General features: G+C 40.8%; 1 protein-coding gene across 1 annotated transcript in view; it reads right to left on the minus strand.

Moving 5' to 3' along the window:
* Positions 1–3,225: 3,225 nt before the first annotated feature.
* The window catches only part of LOC143987837 (olfactory receptor 2AP1-like), a 43,687-nt gene continuing 27,859 nt past the window's right edge, over positions 3,226–19,053 (minus strand). Inside the window, exon 4 of the mRNA XM_077486927.1 lies at positions 3,226–4,039. Coding sequence (XP_077343053.1) covers positions 3,226–4,039 — 814 coding nt within the window. The remainder of the gene's footprint in view (positions 4,040–19,053) is intronic.

Genomic DNA, 19,053 nt, shown 5'->3' on the forward strand with positions numbered 1-19,053 from the left:
TCTATACTGAGATTAAATTACACACAGGTGGACTCTATTTACTAATTAGGTGATTTCTGAAGGCAATTGGTTCCACTAGATTTTAATTAGGGGTATTTGAGTAAAGGGGGCTGAATACAAATACTAAAAAAAAAGAGGAAAGGTAGGGGGTATATTGAAATAGAAGAATTACTACTCCAATGCCTATAACACCGTTAAGTGGTCAGCCCTCTAACCAAACAAATACTACAAAAAGGGGAAGGGGTGCACTGTGTGAAAAGAGCTCCCAACATGGGCATCCAATCGGTTAATTAGACAGACTCGGCTTTTGGGTAGTAAATGGGTAGTAAATCACTTGTGTTTATTGAAAATAGTAGATCAATAAAAAAGAGAGACTCATTGCTCCTGATAGTGCACAGTGCACACCAATAATTAAAAACCAATACCACAGCACACTGATTCGGATCATGTTATACTGTAGACTAGAGAGGCTCAGATGTGGAAGCAATGTTCGATTGGGCATGTTTGTGTAGACAATAAATATTGCATAGATTATGCATCAACATCTGCAAGTCCTAAATGCCACGGAGCTTTGCCCATGTCCTATAAACGCTTAGAAATGGCGTCAGTCAAAGTATTGAGTTGATTGATGTTTGGCAATAGTTGAACTCAAAAGCCTTGATGGGCCACACCACATGTGCGTAACAGAAAGAAAGGCAATATGGCATAGTCCTGCTTGCAGCCAGTGATAATCAAATGGGACACAGTTCCACACTATGAAGGAAGCAAAAGCATGCATCAACCCACACCTGGGTGTATTATCTTCACATGCACAAGAGGAAGATCCAACAAAGGGCAACAGAAAGTAAAGGCTAATTTACAAGTCTTATCTCACCGATATAGGTTCATCCTTTCCTTTAATTACATGTTTAGGATGCGTGCTATCCACATGCAATTGCGAATTTCCAGCAGTGGGTTTTCTGAAGAGGTTGGTAGAGATTACACCATACGAATCTTTGTTAATTGTGAGGTCCAAAGAATGGTAGGGACACAATGTCAGCGTTGAGTGTAAATTTAAGATCCCATTCATAAGTATTCAAATGTTCGTCAACCTCCATCAATAACTTCCGTGGTCCCGTCCATAATACAAGTATGTCGTTCATATACCTTTGCCACAAGGCAACATTGCAAAGTTATTGCAACATCTCAGCTAAAGCGAAAAGCAACCACTCTGCAAGTCAGGGCAGCAAGAGCAGAGCACAAGCTTGTGGAACACAGGTGCCAGCAGACCTACAGCAGCAAAAGACAAAACAAGTACAGGACATGAAGACTGTCAGCGATTCGTTTTTTCCTCATTTGGGTGAAGGAACTGGTGAATCTCATCAACTGGGAACTGGACTATTTCTTATGTGAAATCCTTGACGCTTATACAAGCAGCAATCTTACGGAGTGAGCCTGCCTAAACCTGGGGGAATATTCAGTGGTGAGGGCATGATGTTCTGCTCCCAGGATCATATCTGGAGTAACGGCTTGGTACTGTAGGGGATCTTCACAGATGTATCAGCCGGATTTCCCATTTGTTATCTGTCTGAGCCTTATTTGACCTTTTGGTAATCCCTGGAGGTGAGCAGCCAATCTATCAATATTTTCCTTGATCTTTTTCGGTATTGGATTGAGGTTTGGTTTTCTTCTATCAAGATATAGACTTACTAGTCACCTTATTCACAACTGAAATGTATTTGATTTTTTTACAATTTTTTTTCACTTTGGTATTTCAATATTATTATTATTAAATGTATTATTGAACAAGCACACCATTATTCTTAGTTTTTATTTACTTAACATTAACCACTTTCTATAAATCCAATTCCATCATACCAAGGATTATAAAAATTGTATGAAACCAAACATCGCATGTGTATATTTTAGCCCTTGTACACACGGTCGGAGATTCCGACGGAATGTATCCTATCGGACCATTTTGTTGGATATTCCGACTGTGTGTGGTCTCCATTGGACTGTTTCTGTCGGAATATACGACGGATCAACTTTTCCAACTTGCCGGTAAAATTTTCCGACAAAATGGTCCGATCGGACATACTCCGATCATGTGTAGCCTACTCCGACGGACAAAGTGCCACGCATGCTCAGATCAAATTCCTTGACCAAAGCTATTGGCCACTAGCCTGAACATAGTCCCGTCGTAACGAAATAACATCATCACGTTATGTACAATCGGATTTTCTGACAAATTTGTCCGACCGTGTGTATGCAACAGTTTTGGACAAAATCCGTCCGACAAAATCCAACGGATTGGGTTGTCAGAATGTCCGACCGTGTGTACAAGGGCTCCATTAGTAGACTTTGATTTAATGGAGTTTTTTTTTACCATTCTGCTAATGAAGTTTAATAAGACTGCTGCATTCTCTTAGCTACTTGAGTCTTACCAAAGGTACGTTAACTACAGTGTTTTAATGCCTGATGTGTGTATGATAGTGCTGGATCAATAGAAATAAAAATTGGTTCCAATTTATCTACCTTCACAGACTTGTGTTTGAAGTACAGTATGGGTGGATCCTGTTCTGGTCCTAGGCTGCCATCTCTTTGATAGCAATGAAGGAAGCGCTCGCCAGAGGGTAAATTCTTTGATGTGTAAAGGGCAGTGCCTGGTACAAAAGTTCATCTCACTTTTTGAAACATTTAATGGTTAAGAACATCGGGTACAGCTAACACATTTGAGAGGAGGGGGTGGGCGGCAGAGCCACCCCCTTCAAGGCTTGGGCAGTCAATGTAGGGATCTGTGTTAAGGCTTCATGAAGACCAGTGTCTCTTGGTGACACTAAAGGCAGCTGGAATGTTTTCTAGAAGGATTTATGATGCCTCTGCTCTTGTTAGAGATGTCTCAGGCCGAGTTGTGTTCTAGTGGGGTTAGCATTTGTGTGAAGTGTCTTCAGTGTTTCTGGCTGTCCACCCCAGATATAATATTTCAGTCAGACCATTTCCATCACTGACTTGCAAATTCTGCTGAAATGAGGGTGGCTTGATGTTCAGTAGGACTTCCTCAGGGTTCATCAGACCTCATTATCACAAAAAGTACTTGTCAATGAGTTTATCAAAGACAGTTTTTCCATTATGTTTTCACAAACACTTATTTTTTTTTTTAGGTCGTAAGGCTGTGTCATGTGAACTGCATGATCGTTCTTATTAAATACATTTATATCCTTTAATAGTCAGTAGTCAATCCCCTTAAAAATTGATCATAAAATACTTTAGCTTCCGCTGTAGAGCTGACTTCACATCCTTATTTTTCAGGCTGTAAATGAAAGGATTTAGCATGGGAATCACAGCTGTGTTAAGCAGAGACAAAAATTTACTGGACTTAATGGTGCCAATTGGGGTGAAATATTGACAAACAAGACTTGCATAGTGAAGAGTGACAACAGTTAGGTGTGAGGAGCATGTGTAGAAAGCTTTAGATCGCCCGGTACTAGATCTGATTCTCATTATGGTGACAATAATGAATGAGTAGGAGATGAAGGTGAGGAGAAATGGGGTTAAGACAGAAAGTAGACCCCCCTGTGTGAATATTAACAGCTCCAAAATAGAGGTGTCATCGCAGGATAGGTACATCAGTCCTATAATATCACAGAAGTAGTGGTTAATTTTAATGGAAGTATAACAAGAGAATCTTGACAATATACCCATTGCAGGTAGAATTTGTAGAAGACTAAATGACCAGCAGAATAGGGCCAAGCCAACATAGACTTTACTATTCATGACAGCTGAATAATGCAATGGCTTGCAGATGGCAACATAACGATCATAGCTCATGATAGTAAGTAGGATTAACTCATTACCGCATAACCATCCAAAGAAGTAGATCTGTGCCATACAGTCATTGAAAGATACTACATTATTCCCTGTTACAAAGATAACAAGGATCCTATATAGTGTTACAGTGGTGGAAGTCATGTTGACAATTGACAGATTACACAGGAAGAAATACATTGGAGTCTGAAGCTGAGAATCCAGGCACACCAATAAAAGAATGGACATGTTGCTACCAAGAGATATAAGATAAATGAGAAGAACCAGAAAAAATATAGGAACCTGTAATTGGGGGATATCGGAAAGCCCATTAAGAATGAAGAAGGTCACCATTGTCTCATTCATGTTTAACTTTAAGAATTTAGCTAAACAGTAATATTACCTTTACTATACTAATGCCCAACCGCACACAGGAAACACAACACTTTTGCCAACCTCCTACTGACAGTCTGTCCATCTGTCCATAGGTTAGATTGTTAAACACACTTGCAGACTAGGGGCTTAAGAATAATTAATCCTCTCCTCATTTACTCAATCCAACCCTGTTACTATTTTTTCCCATTAGCCCTGTCAAATTAATATCTAGTTAAACCTCAAAGAAGACTAATATTTGATCTCTGGATCCTTATTTAATGTAATAGAACATTTTGGTAATTAAAAATGTTGTCGCCCACAACAGAACGTTGACTGGCATTTGACTACCCAACATTCTCAATGAAGAGAAATTTTACTCACCCCGTACACCATTTTAGCAAACACTGTCTTAGCACTTGTTAGCGCTGCACTATATTTATACTATTTGATTTGAGTTTTTTAGTATCTAGACTCCTAGTGCCGGCAGGCAGATTCCATTTTTACTATCTCCAAGCGCAGTGTTTTCCCATCTTAACGATTGCCTTAGCACTATGCAGACTTAATGTAGTGTTTGGGCTTTTCACTGTTTTGGTGAAATAAGAAGATTTAAGAGGTTAATGCTAAATATCTAGCCTGTCTGCTTTAGGGCACACCACCATAAACCCATGGGAAGAGCTTTTCAATATATCTTCTAATGATTGATTACCCAGATATCATATTATTCATGGCAGGTGCATATTATGTGATCCACCTCTCATAAGAATGTATCTTCTTTGTATTGTGGATATAATTTATATAAGATATGTACACCCACTACTCCAATTATTTATATTAATTCCTATTAGTTTATGTTTATATTTGAATGTCCATTGTTGTAGCCATTGTTTGGGCAATCATTGGGTGGAGGGGTTGCTTTTTCACGGTTGAAAACTGGTGGTTTCTTCCCAGTTAAACTTTCAATAAAGACGCATTTGATTGAAAAAATACTTTTGATTTGTTAGTAATATGTTCTCCATGGTTCTTTGACATTGTTATTTCTAAAGTCTGAACATTAATATTTTCTAGCAAAGGCACAAAAAGGATCATATTAAATAAAAATGCAATGCAGTTTTTAAAGCACAACATTCTAGAGTACAAAGGGTAATTGGCTTTCTTGGAGGTCTAGTGACAAAGTGAAAGAGAATATTTTAAGACAATTTGATGGAATGTCTCGAAAAAGGGAACTATGCTATACAAGGAACCAGAGTTCCTTAAACACTTCATGTTTTTAATGATCACTTGCAGTAATGATACTATAACATTGGTTTCTATTGAATTGTTCATGCTTTATAATATAGAATAAAATCCCCTGCCACAGTGTGATTGCAGCTCTGCATATTTACAGGTTCTTTGAATGAGTGTTTTATAATCTGGCAAACCCAGTAGTTCTCCGTGGACTGGACTCTCTGAAGGCCAGCTGTTGATTGCTAGTAATTATTTGCAACATTATTTCCTAAAATCTCAGTGGTCATTTGGCGATCTGTATATCCTCAGTGTAGGATAGAACAGTAGCGCTGTTTACAATGCATAATGGGAATATTATTAGCAAAGTATTTCTTACTATCTAGAGTCAGAATGCTAAACCTAAGTCCTATGTAATAATAAAACAATGGGGCTCACCTGATAAACTAGTGTATTTTCCTTAGGAAATCCCCCATAAAATTGATTGATCCCTCCGTATTGTTATCCCATGACATTGGATCAGAATATGTCTTGCTGTATCAAAGTAATTTTTAGCCGAGTTTATGATCCTCAACTTTTCAAAATTAGTTTTTCTTCAAAATGAATGGCACTGCAACACATTTAACATGCATTGTCGGAACATGCGCAATACTGCAAAACAGTAGTGTAAATAGTCCCTAAGAGCTTGTTTAGCTGTATGACCAGGAGTCGGTAAAAGCAGGTGTCCTGAATATAAAATTTAATATACTTAAATTAGCCCTACCTGGGACATTATATTTTTTTTACGCGTGTTAAATTTAGAGGTATTATTCTCAGCATAGTGTGAATGAGGTTCCCAGGGAAATAATACCACTTGCTATCTCCATCTTTATTGTACCTTCATTTTAATCATGGGACATTTTCTATATATTCATGAGTTATCCAGAGATCAATTTTGATGTTGTAATTATTAATCTTCAAAGGATATCTGCATAATTATCACATCATTTTTCATTAAACTTCGATGCATCTATTATGAAATCCTAATTGTTTCCCCAATTTAAGTATTATAATAATAATATATACATATACTTGATAACATTTTTCTTGTCATAACTGAGTCCTTTATACACAATGGTGCTCTGAGTATATAAGTAAATTGAAAAGAATTTAACCACTTGCCAACCGCCCATAGCCAAAAAACACAGCTACAGGGCGGTTGGATAACTCTAGGAGGGTGTACTATAACGTTGTCCCAGGATCTGCTCTTGCGCGCCCCCTGGGGCACACACACATGAATATCCGTGACTGCCGGATCCGGGCCTATTTTGGGTATTGGTAAATGGCTGTTGACAGCGACCATTTACCACGTGAACACTCTCTCAAATGTCAGAGCAATCATTTGTAAATAACCTGGCATCATGTCCGGTTCCTCTCTCCCCTCTCCGTACTGATTGGTACAGTGCGAGGGAAAAGGGAGAGATCAGATGTAGCAGCGCTATGGGCTGGATCTGTAGTGCCCACAGCACTGCTCTATGACAATTCAGGGACTCATCCATTCATATTCAACCATGCCATCCAAACCCATTCATACTCGGCCATCCTCAGCCATGCCATCCATAATCAGCCATCCTCATTCATACTCAGCCATACTCAGCCATGCCATGATGGAGACCTCTGCAATGTGTACATCCATGAAGGTTCCAGTGCCATGCAATGTGATGCAAAACATTAAGCAATGCTATAAATAACCACTGCTAAATGTGGCAGCTTCCTCCTGGTTGTCAGGGAGCTGACACTCGCCGGCACCCTAACAACTAGTCTTTTGGGAACAGAAAAATAGGCAAAAAGTAAGGCGCTAACACACAACCTTCATCTCTTCAAATATGATAGCATATATGATGTATATAAGCCTCAATCCAGTATAGTGCCACTACTCCCATTTTATACAGCAGATTTTGATCTTACCTGATGTAAGCAGTTTTTTTTTTTGTTTTTTGTTTTTTATTAAACATGTTTTCATTTACCTAACAATATTGCACTATGGTTGTTTTTTGTTTTCTTTGAGAGCCATCTACACAAGTAGTATTTGTGTTTTGGAGTGAGTTTTTCTCTATGTATGGAACCACCCAGTGGTGAGCCCAGGATGTGTTGGTGCTAAGATTCCATGCAGAATTTTGTCTTTGCTTGGGTCCTGAATGTCTGCACAAATCTACCAGCAAGATTTCCCATTCACCATCTAATGAGCGTTGTTTGACCTTTTGGTCATTGTTGGAGGTGAGCGGCCAAGCTATAAATTTTACAATCAATGTTGGATCGATGCTTTGTTTTCCTTCTATGAAGCTACCATTTATGAGATATCATCTATATAAAACTGATTCCCACCATTGAGCTTTACTTGGATTTTTTTGCACTTTATTTTAGTTCAGTTTATTTTTGGGTTTTATGGTTTTATGTTAACAGCACACTATATTGAATAAGCACACCACTCCCTCTTCTTTTTGCATTTGTTTACGCAGTGTTTTTGAGTATACTACTAAGTGGTTGCAGTTATTCACATTCATTATACTTTTGTTTTTTTTTAGTCCACTTTGACTCTATTCCACCATATTCACTGTAGTTTGATGGTTTATTTTTAATTTTAAACTACACATAGTAGCGCACAAGTTGATCCCTATGACCAAATATAAAAATCTCACTTTGTATTTTTTTCCTGACAAAAAAATATGGAGAACATACAACACCCATTGTAAACTGAAAACTGTTTTAAGTCATATGTAGCATTTTTTTCAAATGCTCTTTAGGAAAGCCAAAGTTAGAATGAACAGGATGCATGAACTCTGATGAAAGGAGTATTTCATTTTAAGTCACACATCCACATTTCTCATTAGCTCTGTCTTTCTTTTCTCCCAATTTTCTATGATTGCTAATTACATGGCTAACCTTCCCAGTGACTGACAAGCACACAGACATGTAAATAGTAAAATTATAATATATATATATATTTTTTTATATTTGGGGGTTATTTAGCCTCTGTGTAGAGCACACCAGTGAGCAGAGTCCACGCCAGTCATGCCATTTAAGGGCTTGTTGGCCCACTTTTATTAAAAGTAAAAGCCAAGTCCAATAACAGGAGGGTTGCCCACACAGGGGTTTCAGCTTTCCACAGCAACAATGTAATAGCAGAAAAATACCAAGCCACCTGGCTCTCTTCAGCAGTACTGCCTTTCAGGCTTTACACTTCAGCCCTCTTGGCCATATAACAGAGATGTGCATAAATCAAATACACAAAAAAAGTCAATGCATGCTATACACAGAAAGCCCTTGTACACACGGTCGGACATTCCGACAACCAAATCCGTCGTATTTTGTCCGACGGATTTAGTCCGAAATTGTTGCATACACACGGTCGGACAAAGTTGTCAGAAAATCCGATCGTTCAGAACGTGATGACATTATTTTGTTACGATGAGACTACGTTCAGGCTAGTAGCCAATAGCTTTGATGTAGGAATTTGATCTGAGCATGCGTGGCACTTTGTCCGATCGGAATTCTCTACACATGATCGGAGTATGTCCGATCAGAGCATTTTGTCGGAAAATTTTAACAACAAGTTGGAAAACTTGGTCCGTCGGATACTCCGACGGAAACAGTCCGATGAAGACCACACACAGTCGGGATATCCGACAAAACGGTCCGATAGGACACATTCCGTCGGAATCTCCGACCGTCTGTACAAGGGCTAACACTTATAATAAAGATAAATATGCAGTAAAAGTGACGCAAGCATAAAGTGAATAAATTAAATTACGAAGTGATGATAAACATAAAAAGTGAAAAAAAATTTAAAAATATAATATAACACAAGTCCATAGAACTAAATGTCAAAATAAAAAGTCCTCAAAATCTGCGGAGTTCTTCACACCACTTGTGTGCCAATCACCTCTTCCCCATAAGAAATGAAATATTCTCATTTTTGGCAGTAATGCAGTACGTCATGACTTTGACATTATATACCGTGGTTATGGCAGCGGACAGCTACCATAACCTCCGGTATATTTTTACACAGCGGGCTTTTTCAGCTAAAAGTGGTCCTGTCTGCAGGTTCACCACGGGATCACTTTTATGGGTGGCGGTAGTGACCATGTGATCGGCTGTGTCCAATCACAGCCAGTCACATGTAAATGCGAAAATGCAGTTTATTGGCTCTCCTTGCCTCACACTGACAGAGTGTGTGGTGAGGAGAGACGATCAGCAGAATCTCTTTGCAGGGGAGACCAGGAAAGGTAATCAGGTCACTGATCATCAATGCCCTGATTTCAGTAAAGCCTCATCAGTGCCCATCAGTGACAGTAATCCGTGCCCATCATTAACAACAATTAGTGCCCATCAGTGATGCCAGTCAGTGCTGCCTATCAGTGCTGCCCATCAGTACCCATCAGTGCTGCCTACCAGTGCTGCCGATCAGTACCCATCAGTGCTGCCTACCAGTGCTGCCCATCTGTGCCTATCAGTTTCGCCCATCCATGCCACCTATCAGTGCAAATAAAAAGAAAACAGAAAATTCCAAGCTCAACTTATCGAACAGCCTGCGACCAACCAAATTGACCTGTCCATCAGTATGCCTTAAAAACAGGGTTTAGTTGCCCACATTTGCAAATACGATAAGCTACAGAGCCCCGGCAAGGCAACCCATTTTCTGTGGACCCAAACTCTAATTTCTGTGAGTCTCCAATAATGGAATCACAGGCATTTAGATGGACAGGTATAGGACAGATAAATCTGGAGGGAGCCCACCCCTCCTTGAAGGCACAGGGGCACACTGAACACCCAGCAATAGCACTATGGCAGCATCCTGCAGTGACCAGTTACAGGTAGGGGCAGTAACCACATGTTTGTACCATCTATCAGTGCCTACCAGTGCCACTTATCACTGCCGTCTATCAGTGCTCATCAGTGCTGCATATTAGTCAGTTTCCTTCAGTGCCACCTCCTCAGTGACCATTAGTGCAGCCGCCTCATCGACGCACATCACTGAAGGAGAAAAATTACATATTTATGAAATATACTGACAGAAACTAAGAAACACTTTTTTCTTCTTCTTAATTTTCAGTCTTTTTAGTAAAAAATTAAAAACACAGCAGTGATTAAATACAACCAAAAGAAAGCTCTATTTGTGTGTCTCCATCCATCCATGTTGCCATTCATCCATCCCTCCATCCCTCCATATCTCCATCCATCCATGTCAGACTGATGATTCAGAGACAATCCAAACACCTTAGGGGATCAGGAAGGAATTTTTCCCCTTTGGAGACCAACTGACTATCGGAAGATGTAGGGGTTTGAAAAGGCCCCACCTCTGAGGAGTCAGAGGATATGTAAACAAGGCAGATCGCTGTTCTGACAAGAGGGATGGAATTTGTGTCCCTGCAAAGCAAGGAATAAATTCCATCTCTTCGCCTAGTAAAAGCACCTCACACAGTACACAAAAACACTGGCTAGGCACACAATTAACCATTTGATCACCCCTGTTGTTAACCCCTTCCCAGCCAATGTCATTAGTACAGTGGCAGGGCATATTTTTTAGCACTGATCACTGTATTAGTGTCACTGCTTACCAAAAAAGTATCAAAAGTGTCAGTGTTAGAATGTCCACCGCAAAATATCGCAGTATCGCTGATTGCCGCCATTACTAGTAAAAATAAATAAATAATAAAAAATATGTAGCAGAATACAGCGCATTCATAAAGTATTCACAGCGCTTCACTTTTTCCATATTTTGATATGTTACAGCCTTATTCCAATATGGATTAAATTTATTATTTTCCTCAAAATTCTACAAACACCACCCCATAATGACATTGTGAAAGAAGTTTGTTTGAAATATTTGCAAATGTATTAAAAATAAAAAAAACAAAAAAAATCCCACATACGTGTATAAGTATTCACAGCCTTTGCCTTGACACTCAAAATTGAGCTCAGGTGCGTCCTGTTTCCACTGATCATACTTGACATCTTTCTACTACTTGATTGGAGTTCACCTTTGGTAAATTCAGTTGATTGGACATGATTTGGAAAGGCACACACCTGTCTATAGAAGGTCCCACAGTTAACAGTGCATGTCAGAGCCCAATCCAATCCTAGAGCAGGCTGCCCGGCACAGCTGATCGATCGGGGAGAAGGGCCTTAGTCCGGGAGATGACCAGGAACCCGATGGTCACTCTAACAAAGCTCCAGCATTTCTCTGTGGAGAGAGGAGAACCTTCCAGAAGAACAACCATCTCTGCAGCCCGGGCCGTCTTTAATATTGATTGGACCCTGGGAAAAAAAATTCTTGGGGCCCCCCCATGCAATGTCTACCTGCTCTGAGACATACAATAGCAGCTAGACTTAAAATCCGTTTACTGTATCAGATCAGGCAGCAAGTGCAATTGGTTGCCAGTGGTTACAGCATCATTACTGCTCAATGACTGGTTGCTAGAGGTTGCAGCACACATTATAGCTCACTGATTAGTTGCTAGAGGTTACAGCAAATGATTTCTGCTTGTTAATTGGTTGCTAGAAATTACTATATAGTAATACTGCTCACTGAATGGTTGCTAGAGTTTACAGTACATCATCTCCTCACTGCAGGGGAGCATGATACACATATGAATGCCACCTTTATTTACATATCAATGCCACCGGCCGCAGCTATTAGTAATGCTGCCGCTATTTACATATGAATGCCGGTTATTTAGATGTAAACACAGGGCCTGCAGGTGAGTCATCTGTACACAACAATAGGGCAGAGCTAGGCAGAATTAGTACCAGCACTTCACACTGAGATATCAGGACACAGTACAGGACTAAAACTTTAAGGGACAAGGGAATTTAAACTGGGATAGTTGGCAAGTATGAGGCAGCTGCTTTGGGCCCCACAACAATGACAGGGCCCAGGGCAGCTGCCCCTTTTGCCCTGCCTTAAAGACGGCCCTGTCTGCAGCTCTCCACCAATCAGGCCTGCATGGTAGAGTCACCAAACGGAAGCCACTCCTCAGTAAAGGGCACATGACAGCCCACCTCGAATTTGCCAAAAGGCACCTGAAGGACTCTCAGACCATCAGAAACAAAATTCTCTGGTCTTATGAAAGTATTTGAACCCGTTTGCTTGAATGGCAAGCATCCTTCTGGGTTACTATATCCAATCAAAGCAGATTCTGGCTGGTCGCTTGGGCCTCCTGTTTCGTTTACTTTTCCACAAAGCTCTATTTGTGGGAAAAAAAATATTTTTTTTTTTTTGGGTACAGCGCCACATGGCCACACAATTGTCAGTTAAAGTAACAGTGCCATATAGCAAACAATTGGCCTGGTCAGGAAGGAGGGGGGTAAATCTTCCGGAGGTCGAGTGGTTAGAAGCAGTTGTCTCTACAACATTGCACAAAGGGTCAGATTACAATCTGGAATACGGAAAAAGCTTTTTACATTTCTTTTGTAAAATAAACATATCAGTGCCTATGACACCCCAACATAAGAAAGGCCCATCTGTCTGTATACGATGATATAATATTCATTGTATGGTGGAGTGATTGTCAATCCAACTATCAGATCCCTGTATGGTGAGGAATGGCTTGGTAATGGAGGAGGATTACAGACTGGTACTGGACATTTACTATATGACCAGAAATAGGACCCCCTCCCCCTAAATAACTGATATGTGTTTGTGAAATTTAACCCCTTCATGCAGATCTATGGAAATATGCTTTCTCGGCTTGAAGGGGTTATACCGGGGTGATATGCAGCTGCAGGCATCACCCCAGTACCGCTTTTTAGAGCCAGCAGTTGGCTTTCTAGTGATAACAACCGATGCGGCTCAAAGCTGCTTTCTGTTATCCTAAGGAGCTGAAGGGGACGCCCCTCCGCCATCTACCGCGGCTCTCCCGTCCCACCGGGATGCCCAATCAATCAGCCGATACGTCCGCCGGCTGGTCAAAGACCCAAAAAAAAGCTGAAATCGGCTTTGATTGGTTCTCCGATCTAGTAACCCGGAAACAATGTCATGACAATGGCGTCCCCAGATCCCTCCATAAAGAGTACCTGTCACTGAATATTACTGTTTACATTCCTTGTGACAGCAATAAAAATGATCAGATTTTTTTTTTTTAAGAGACGGTGTAAAAAAAAAAAAAAAAAGAAATAAAGAAGAAAAAATAAAAATGTAAAGCTCCTCGTCCCTCCGTGCTCGAGCGTAGAAGCGAATGCATATGTAAGTCACGCCCGCAAATGTAAACAGTGTTCAAACCACACATATAAGATATCCCCGCAATCGCTAAAGTGAGAGCAATAATTCTAGCGCAGGCCCTCCTCTGTAACTCTAAACTGGTAACCTGTAGACATTTTTACATTTTCTGTGTTTGAAAGGCCACTGTGCAAATACCGTGTGACATAAAATATTGCCATTTTATTCTCTAGGGTCACTATTAAAAAAATATATATATAAATATATATATATATAAAATGTTTGGGGGTTCTAAGTCATTTTCTAGCAAAAAATATGGATTTTATCTTGTAAATAACAGATGTCAGAGAAAGGCTTAGGCATGAAAGGATTAAAAATGTCAGTTATTTTTTTGGCACACAGCCAGAGGATTTGAATTCCAACTGCCAGAGAGCTAAAAATAGCTCAGCTCATACTGCTATGGCAGAGGTGTATGTTGTCATGGCAACGCCAACTGCCTTGAGACGGCCCTATATAAAGGGATCTCCCAGCAGTTTCAGCTCAGACAGAATTTGGAGGTTGGAGTGAAAGGAGCTATTCTGTTTTCTCTGTGTTTTTTCAGTATTTTCTCTGGTTGTTAATCATTTGATAATGATGCGACTTTTTGGGAGAAATAAACTGTATGAGATGCGAGATTCCCTGAATACCATCACAGAGGAATCTGTTTTATTAATGAAAGTGGGACCTTTAATAGAGGATCACCCACTTACCACCCAGCCCATAATGCCCACCCCCCAGAAGGGTGGGTTTTGGGCTATTAGACAACTACTGAAGAAGTGGAAGGGAAGATACAATGTGAAGAATCCTCTGATCACCAACAAAGAGGACAACGTTGTACTTCTCAGTGTAAACCCCATAACAGAGGACCGCCAGCCTGAGGACACCGCCCCTCCAAGGGGTGAGGAGAGGGTAACTGGGCGGGGGGACGAGGAAGCTGCACCCAGACTGCAGTCCATTCCTCAACCAGAATCCACAGACAATGAGGTCATTGGTAAGTATTATAATAGAGAATTATAATCCAAGTACTACAGGAAATTATAATGTATATCACCTACATATAAAATAGTACACAGACACTCACATATATACTATATACACTGGGGTTACTGCAATATACACCAAGAGGGGTCACTACATAGAGTTTTTTTTTTTTTTTAATGATTTTTTTTTCAAAAAAATTTTTTTCTCAATAACGATTTTTAAAAAAAAAAAGAACTTTAAATTTTTTTTTTTTTACAAAATAATTATTTTTTAAAAAAAATGTTTTTTCCAAAAACGATTTATTTTTTTTAAAAAATGTTTTTTTTTTCCAAATTTTTTGAATTTTTAAATTTTTTCCCAAAATTCATTTTTTTTCCCAAAAAATGTATTTTTTCATGGGGTGGTCATAAATTATTTGGCTGATAATGGGGTGGACATACGGTTTTGGCTGATCATGTTGTGGACATACTGTTTTGGCTGATCATGTTGTGGACATAATGTTTTGGCTGATCATGGGGGGGTCATAATGTTTTGGCTGATCATGGGGGGGTCATAATGTTTTGGCTGGTCATGGGGTTGTCAGCTTTTGTCACCTCCCACTCTAGTTTTGAACATTTCGCCATTCATTCCTATGGGACAAAGTTTGCTGCAAAAATGACGATATTTCGTGAACCATTCGGCAAAACGTTCCACAAAGTAATAGCACACCAATCGTGCATTTTTACCTCAATTTTGCTGCGATATTGCCGCGATTTGTGTTTTTAAATCTGTTCAACACATTTCCCCTCCACAAAAAAAAGCATAAAAGCATATAAAACGCAAAATGCAAATCACGTCAAAATCTTGGTAAAAAACATAGAAATTAGAGCAAAAAGCACTGCAGAAACGGTGAAAAGCCACATGCATAGATGTGATTGGAGCCTATGAGCCCTATCACACGGGGCAGATCCGCTGGATGGACTCCGCTAGCTCAGTGGGGGGTGGCTCCATTGATCCCCGCTGAGCAGGTGGATCTTCACTCGCTGTGCAGAGACGGACCTGTCAGAGCCCCGCTGTTCTCTATGGGGAGATCGGATGAAAATGGACAGCCTGTCTGTTCTGATCCAATCCCATTCAATCGAATCCGCTGGACGGAGATCGAAGGTATCACCATCCATCTGTTTTGAGCGGATCTTGTTGGATGGGATGGCAGGCGGGTGTCAGTCATGTGGTCAGACGTGTTCTGGGCTCTGTATGGGGGCTGCAGGAGAAGATTCCTTCTATTTCATCATATAGTGTCCAGAACATAACTGCCCACAGGACTCCCCCCTCCCCCGCTCCTGCAGACCCCCCCCCACTCTGTATTGTTCAATTATAACATTTTAATGAGATCACTATATAGATTTCTGTCTATAGAGCATCACTAGAGTTCAGGTGGCCCCCTTGTTGTACAACTGCTGAGATAAAACCAATATAGATTATTGTACTGATTATTAATTAGGATAAGCAGAATGATGTGATTGCAATGAGAGCAGGACCGGATTAACATAGGGGCTATTGGAGCTGCGGCTCCAGGCCCCTTTCTGAAGACCCATCAAGGCCCATCCCCCCCCAAGAAAAAGAAAATGATCGACTTTGAGGGTTGTAGCTCCTCGCCGACCAGGGGTCACAGAGACCCCACATTTGGGGGGTAGGTAGCCAAAGATCTACCCCACCACTGCTTAGAATGTGGGGCTGCTATCAGCTATGGTTGAGGAGATACGGAGCTGCTTGCACAGCCGGTCAGAAGCTACATACAGAGCGGCCAGTTTACATACAAACTGACACCCTCTGCAGCAGACTGAGAGGATGAGCTCACAGGGCTTATAATATTTATTTGTATATTACTTATGGTAATTAACCCCTTGTCACCCAGGCCCATTCTGAGACTTCTCTCCTACATGTAAAAATCATCTTTTTTTTTCTAGAAAATACTCAGAACCCTCAAACATTATATATTGTTTTAGCAGACACCCTATGGAATAAAACGGTGGTCTTTGCAACATTATATGTTACACGGAATTTGCACAGCATTTTTAAGCGTGTTTTTTTTGGAATGAAACTGTTTCATTCATAAAAAAAACTAAAGTTAGCACGATTTTTTTTGTATATTAAGCGATGCTTTACATTTTTTTACAGGTTACATGTTTAGAGTTACAGAGGAGTTCTAGTGCTAGAATTATTGCTCTCGCTCTAATGATAGTGGCATGTGTAGCCTGTGTGTATCTGGCTCTGATACTAACCAGTGCCTTCCCAGGGACTGACTAGTATCTCTCCCCAGCCTGTCCCCACACAACCTCTCACCTGCTGACCTGTGGATGGGGGAATCACTCCTGCGGTGTTATTGTGTTCTGCCTGTGAATACAATGATCATTGTTGCTAACTATAGCTGACAGCACTGATTGTTTTGGGAAAAACTTGACAGGCTGGTTGTACTCAAGTCGGTTGATTGACTTATGTAAAACCAGCTACTTTTTAGAGGCCCTGAGGTAGGTTATGCCACAATGTACAAGAATGCACAGCATATTAGCACATTAGAGTACACTTAAATTGTCAGACTGAGCCCTCCAGTGCTGTGATCAATCCGTCGGGGCCCGGGTGCTCCCATCTCCACCCGGTCTTCCTTCTGGGTTCTGTACCTTCGGTCACTTGCCTTGCCCAGGCTGCATTGATGTTATTCCCACACATGCTCATGTGCATCCTCTCTCTCCCATCCCTACTTTCTCTCTCATCCTCCCTCCCTTACCCCTCACCCCTCACTCTTCCCTTTTTTCTCTCTTTCTCTCTCTCATCCTCCCTCTCTCATTTTAATTTAATTTGTCATAACAAAAAATTGTTTGCATTATTATTTATTTATTTATTATTTATAAAAGGCCCCACCAAAATCCTCTGCACCAGGCCCATGATATCTTAATCTGGCCCTGAATGAGAGGAAGGAAGAGTAAATCACAATCATACTAAGCAGGAAGCACAGCCTGCGTATGTAATGTAGCAAATCGGTGGTCTTTATCACCAAGATCTCAGCGCAGTCAGAGATCACATTAGGATTTCTATCTCTTGGTGGCCACAAACTCAAAATATCGTTCGAGGTTCACAATCATTGTATGTCCACAGATTCTGTGTAACATCAATAAATGATGTGCAAATAGCATGAATATAAATAATTGCTTTCTTTTTTCTCCCCAGAAGCAAAAAATGACCCAACCGCCACTGAAAGTGAGCACATAGTCCATGGGACTTTATCACCAGTCCCATCCAACATGGAGGAGAAGCCCAACAATGAGGAGACGTCCAGTGATGAGGAGACGTCCAGTGATGAGGAGACGTCCAGCGATGAGGAGATGTCCAGCGATGAGGAGAAGCCCAGCGAATTTTCTATGGAAGATTTTACAATCCTTGATGAGCTTGGAGAGGGGTCCTATGGGAAGGTGCTATTGGCCTCCCATCCCTCCTTTCAACAGAAGGTGGCGGTGAAGATGGTTAAACCAAGCAGATATCAAGGCTTCTATATTCCAGAGCGCTACATACTGGAATCAGTAAGGGACCATCCATATATCACTCATCTGTTTGGAACATTCCAAACAGAGGTAAGTCTTTTTATCTCCCAGTCTTTTCATCCTATTCCTGTACTGCTCCCTCTACTGACCCAGACCCTCTAAAATGAATGTTATGCGAATTACAACTTTTTGGCAGTCAAAACTTTCATGAGGATAAGCCTCTCCCTTCCCCCAATGACAGTCTTTGGGTGTATCAATTAGTCCTTTGACCAATGACTGTTAAATTGTGAGAGGCAGAAGGGAGCCCCATTTGTATCCCACACCAGCTTTTTCTATGGGCTCCGACTGTAGTTGGGGAAGCATTATAGGTAAGAGGAGAACTCTAGAGTGCTTCCTGCAAGGCTGGAGGTTGGTGAAGTCATCTGTACAAAGTAGAGGTTTTCTTTATAGAAATGAGACTGCCACTGTGAACCTACTTCTGAAATTGCTAGTTGCCTGGCTGCCTTTGGGCTCAAACATTGAAGCCACTGAGCCAGAACCAGCCTGCAGCTAGGGGGACTGGAGAAGTCAGGCCTCCTCATCTACATGAGACTTCCAGAATGGTGACCAAAGTAATGAAGTGACTGGATCACCCTAACAGACAGAAAAGACTAGTACTGTGATCAGGATAGTCCAGCCATGGTGGCCAGTGTATCTTCTCTTCTCTTGAAGGAAGATTCCACATTGCACAGTCTGCCGGTGTGTGTGCCTTCCTATATTGCCCCACAAAGTGAAATCTTACTTGTCTCTAATGTAACCTTTATCTCTTATTTTCACACAGACTGATCTCTTCCTCGTTATGGAATTTCTGAGTGGCGGCAATCTAAGGGAACTTATAGAATCTTCAGCTCCATTTGGCTACGACATGATAAGGTAAGTCCAATGACAGGGTTGCGATGG

The sequence above is a fragment of the Lithobates pipiens genome, unplaced genomic scaffold (assembly GCF_037356315.1).
Source record: "Lithobates pipiens isolate NorthernLeopardFrog02 unplaced genomic scaffold, aLitPip1_a1.2 Scaffold_1, whole genome shotgun sequence".
NCBI lineage: Eukaryota > Metazoa > Chordata > Amphibia > Anura > Ranidae > Lithobates > Lithobates pipiens.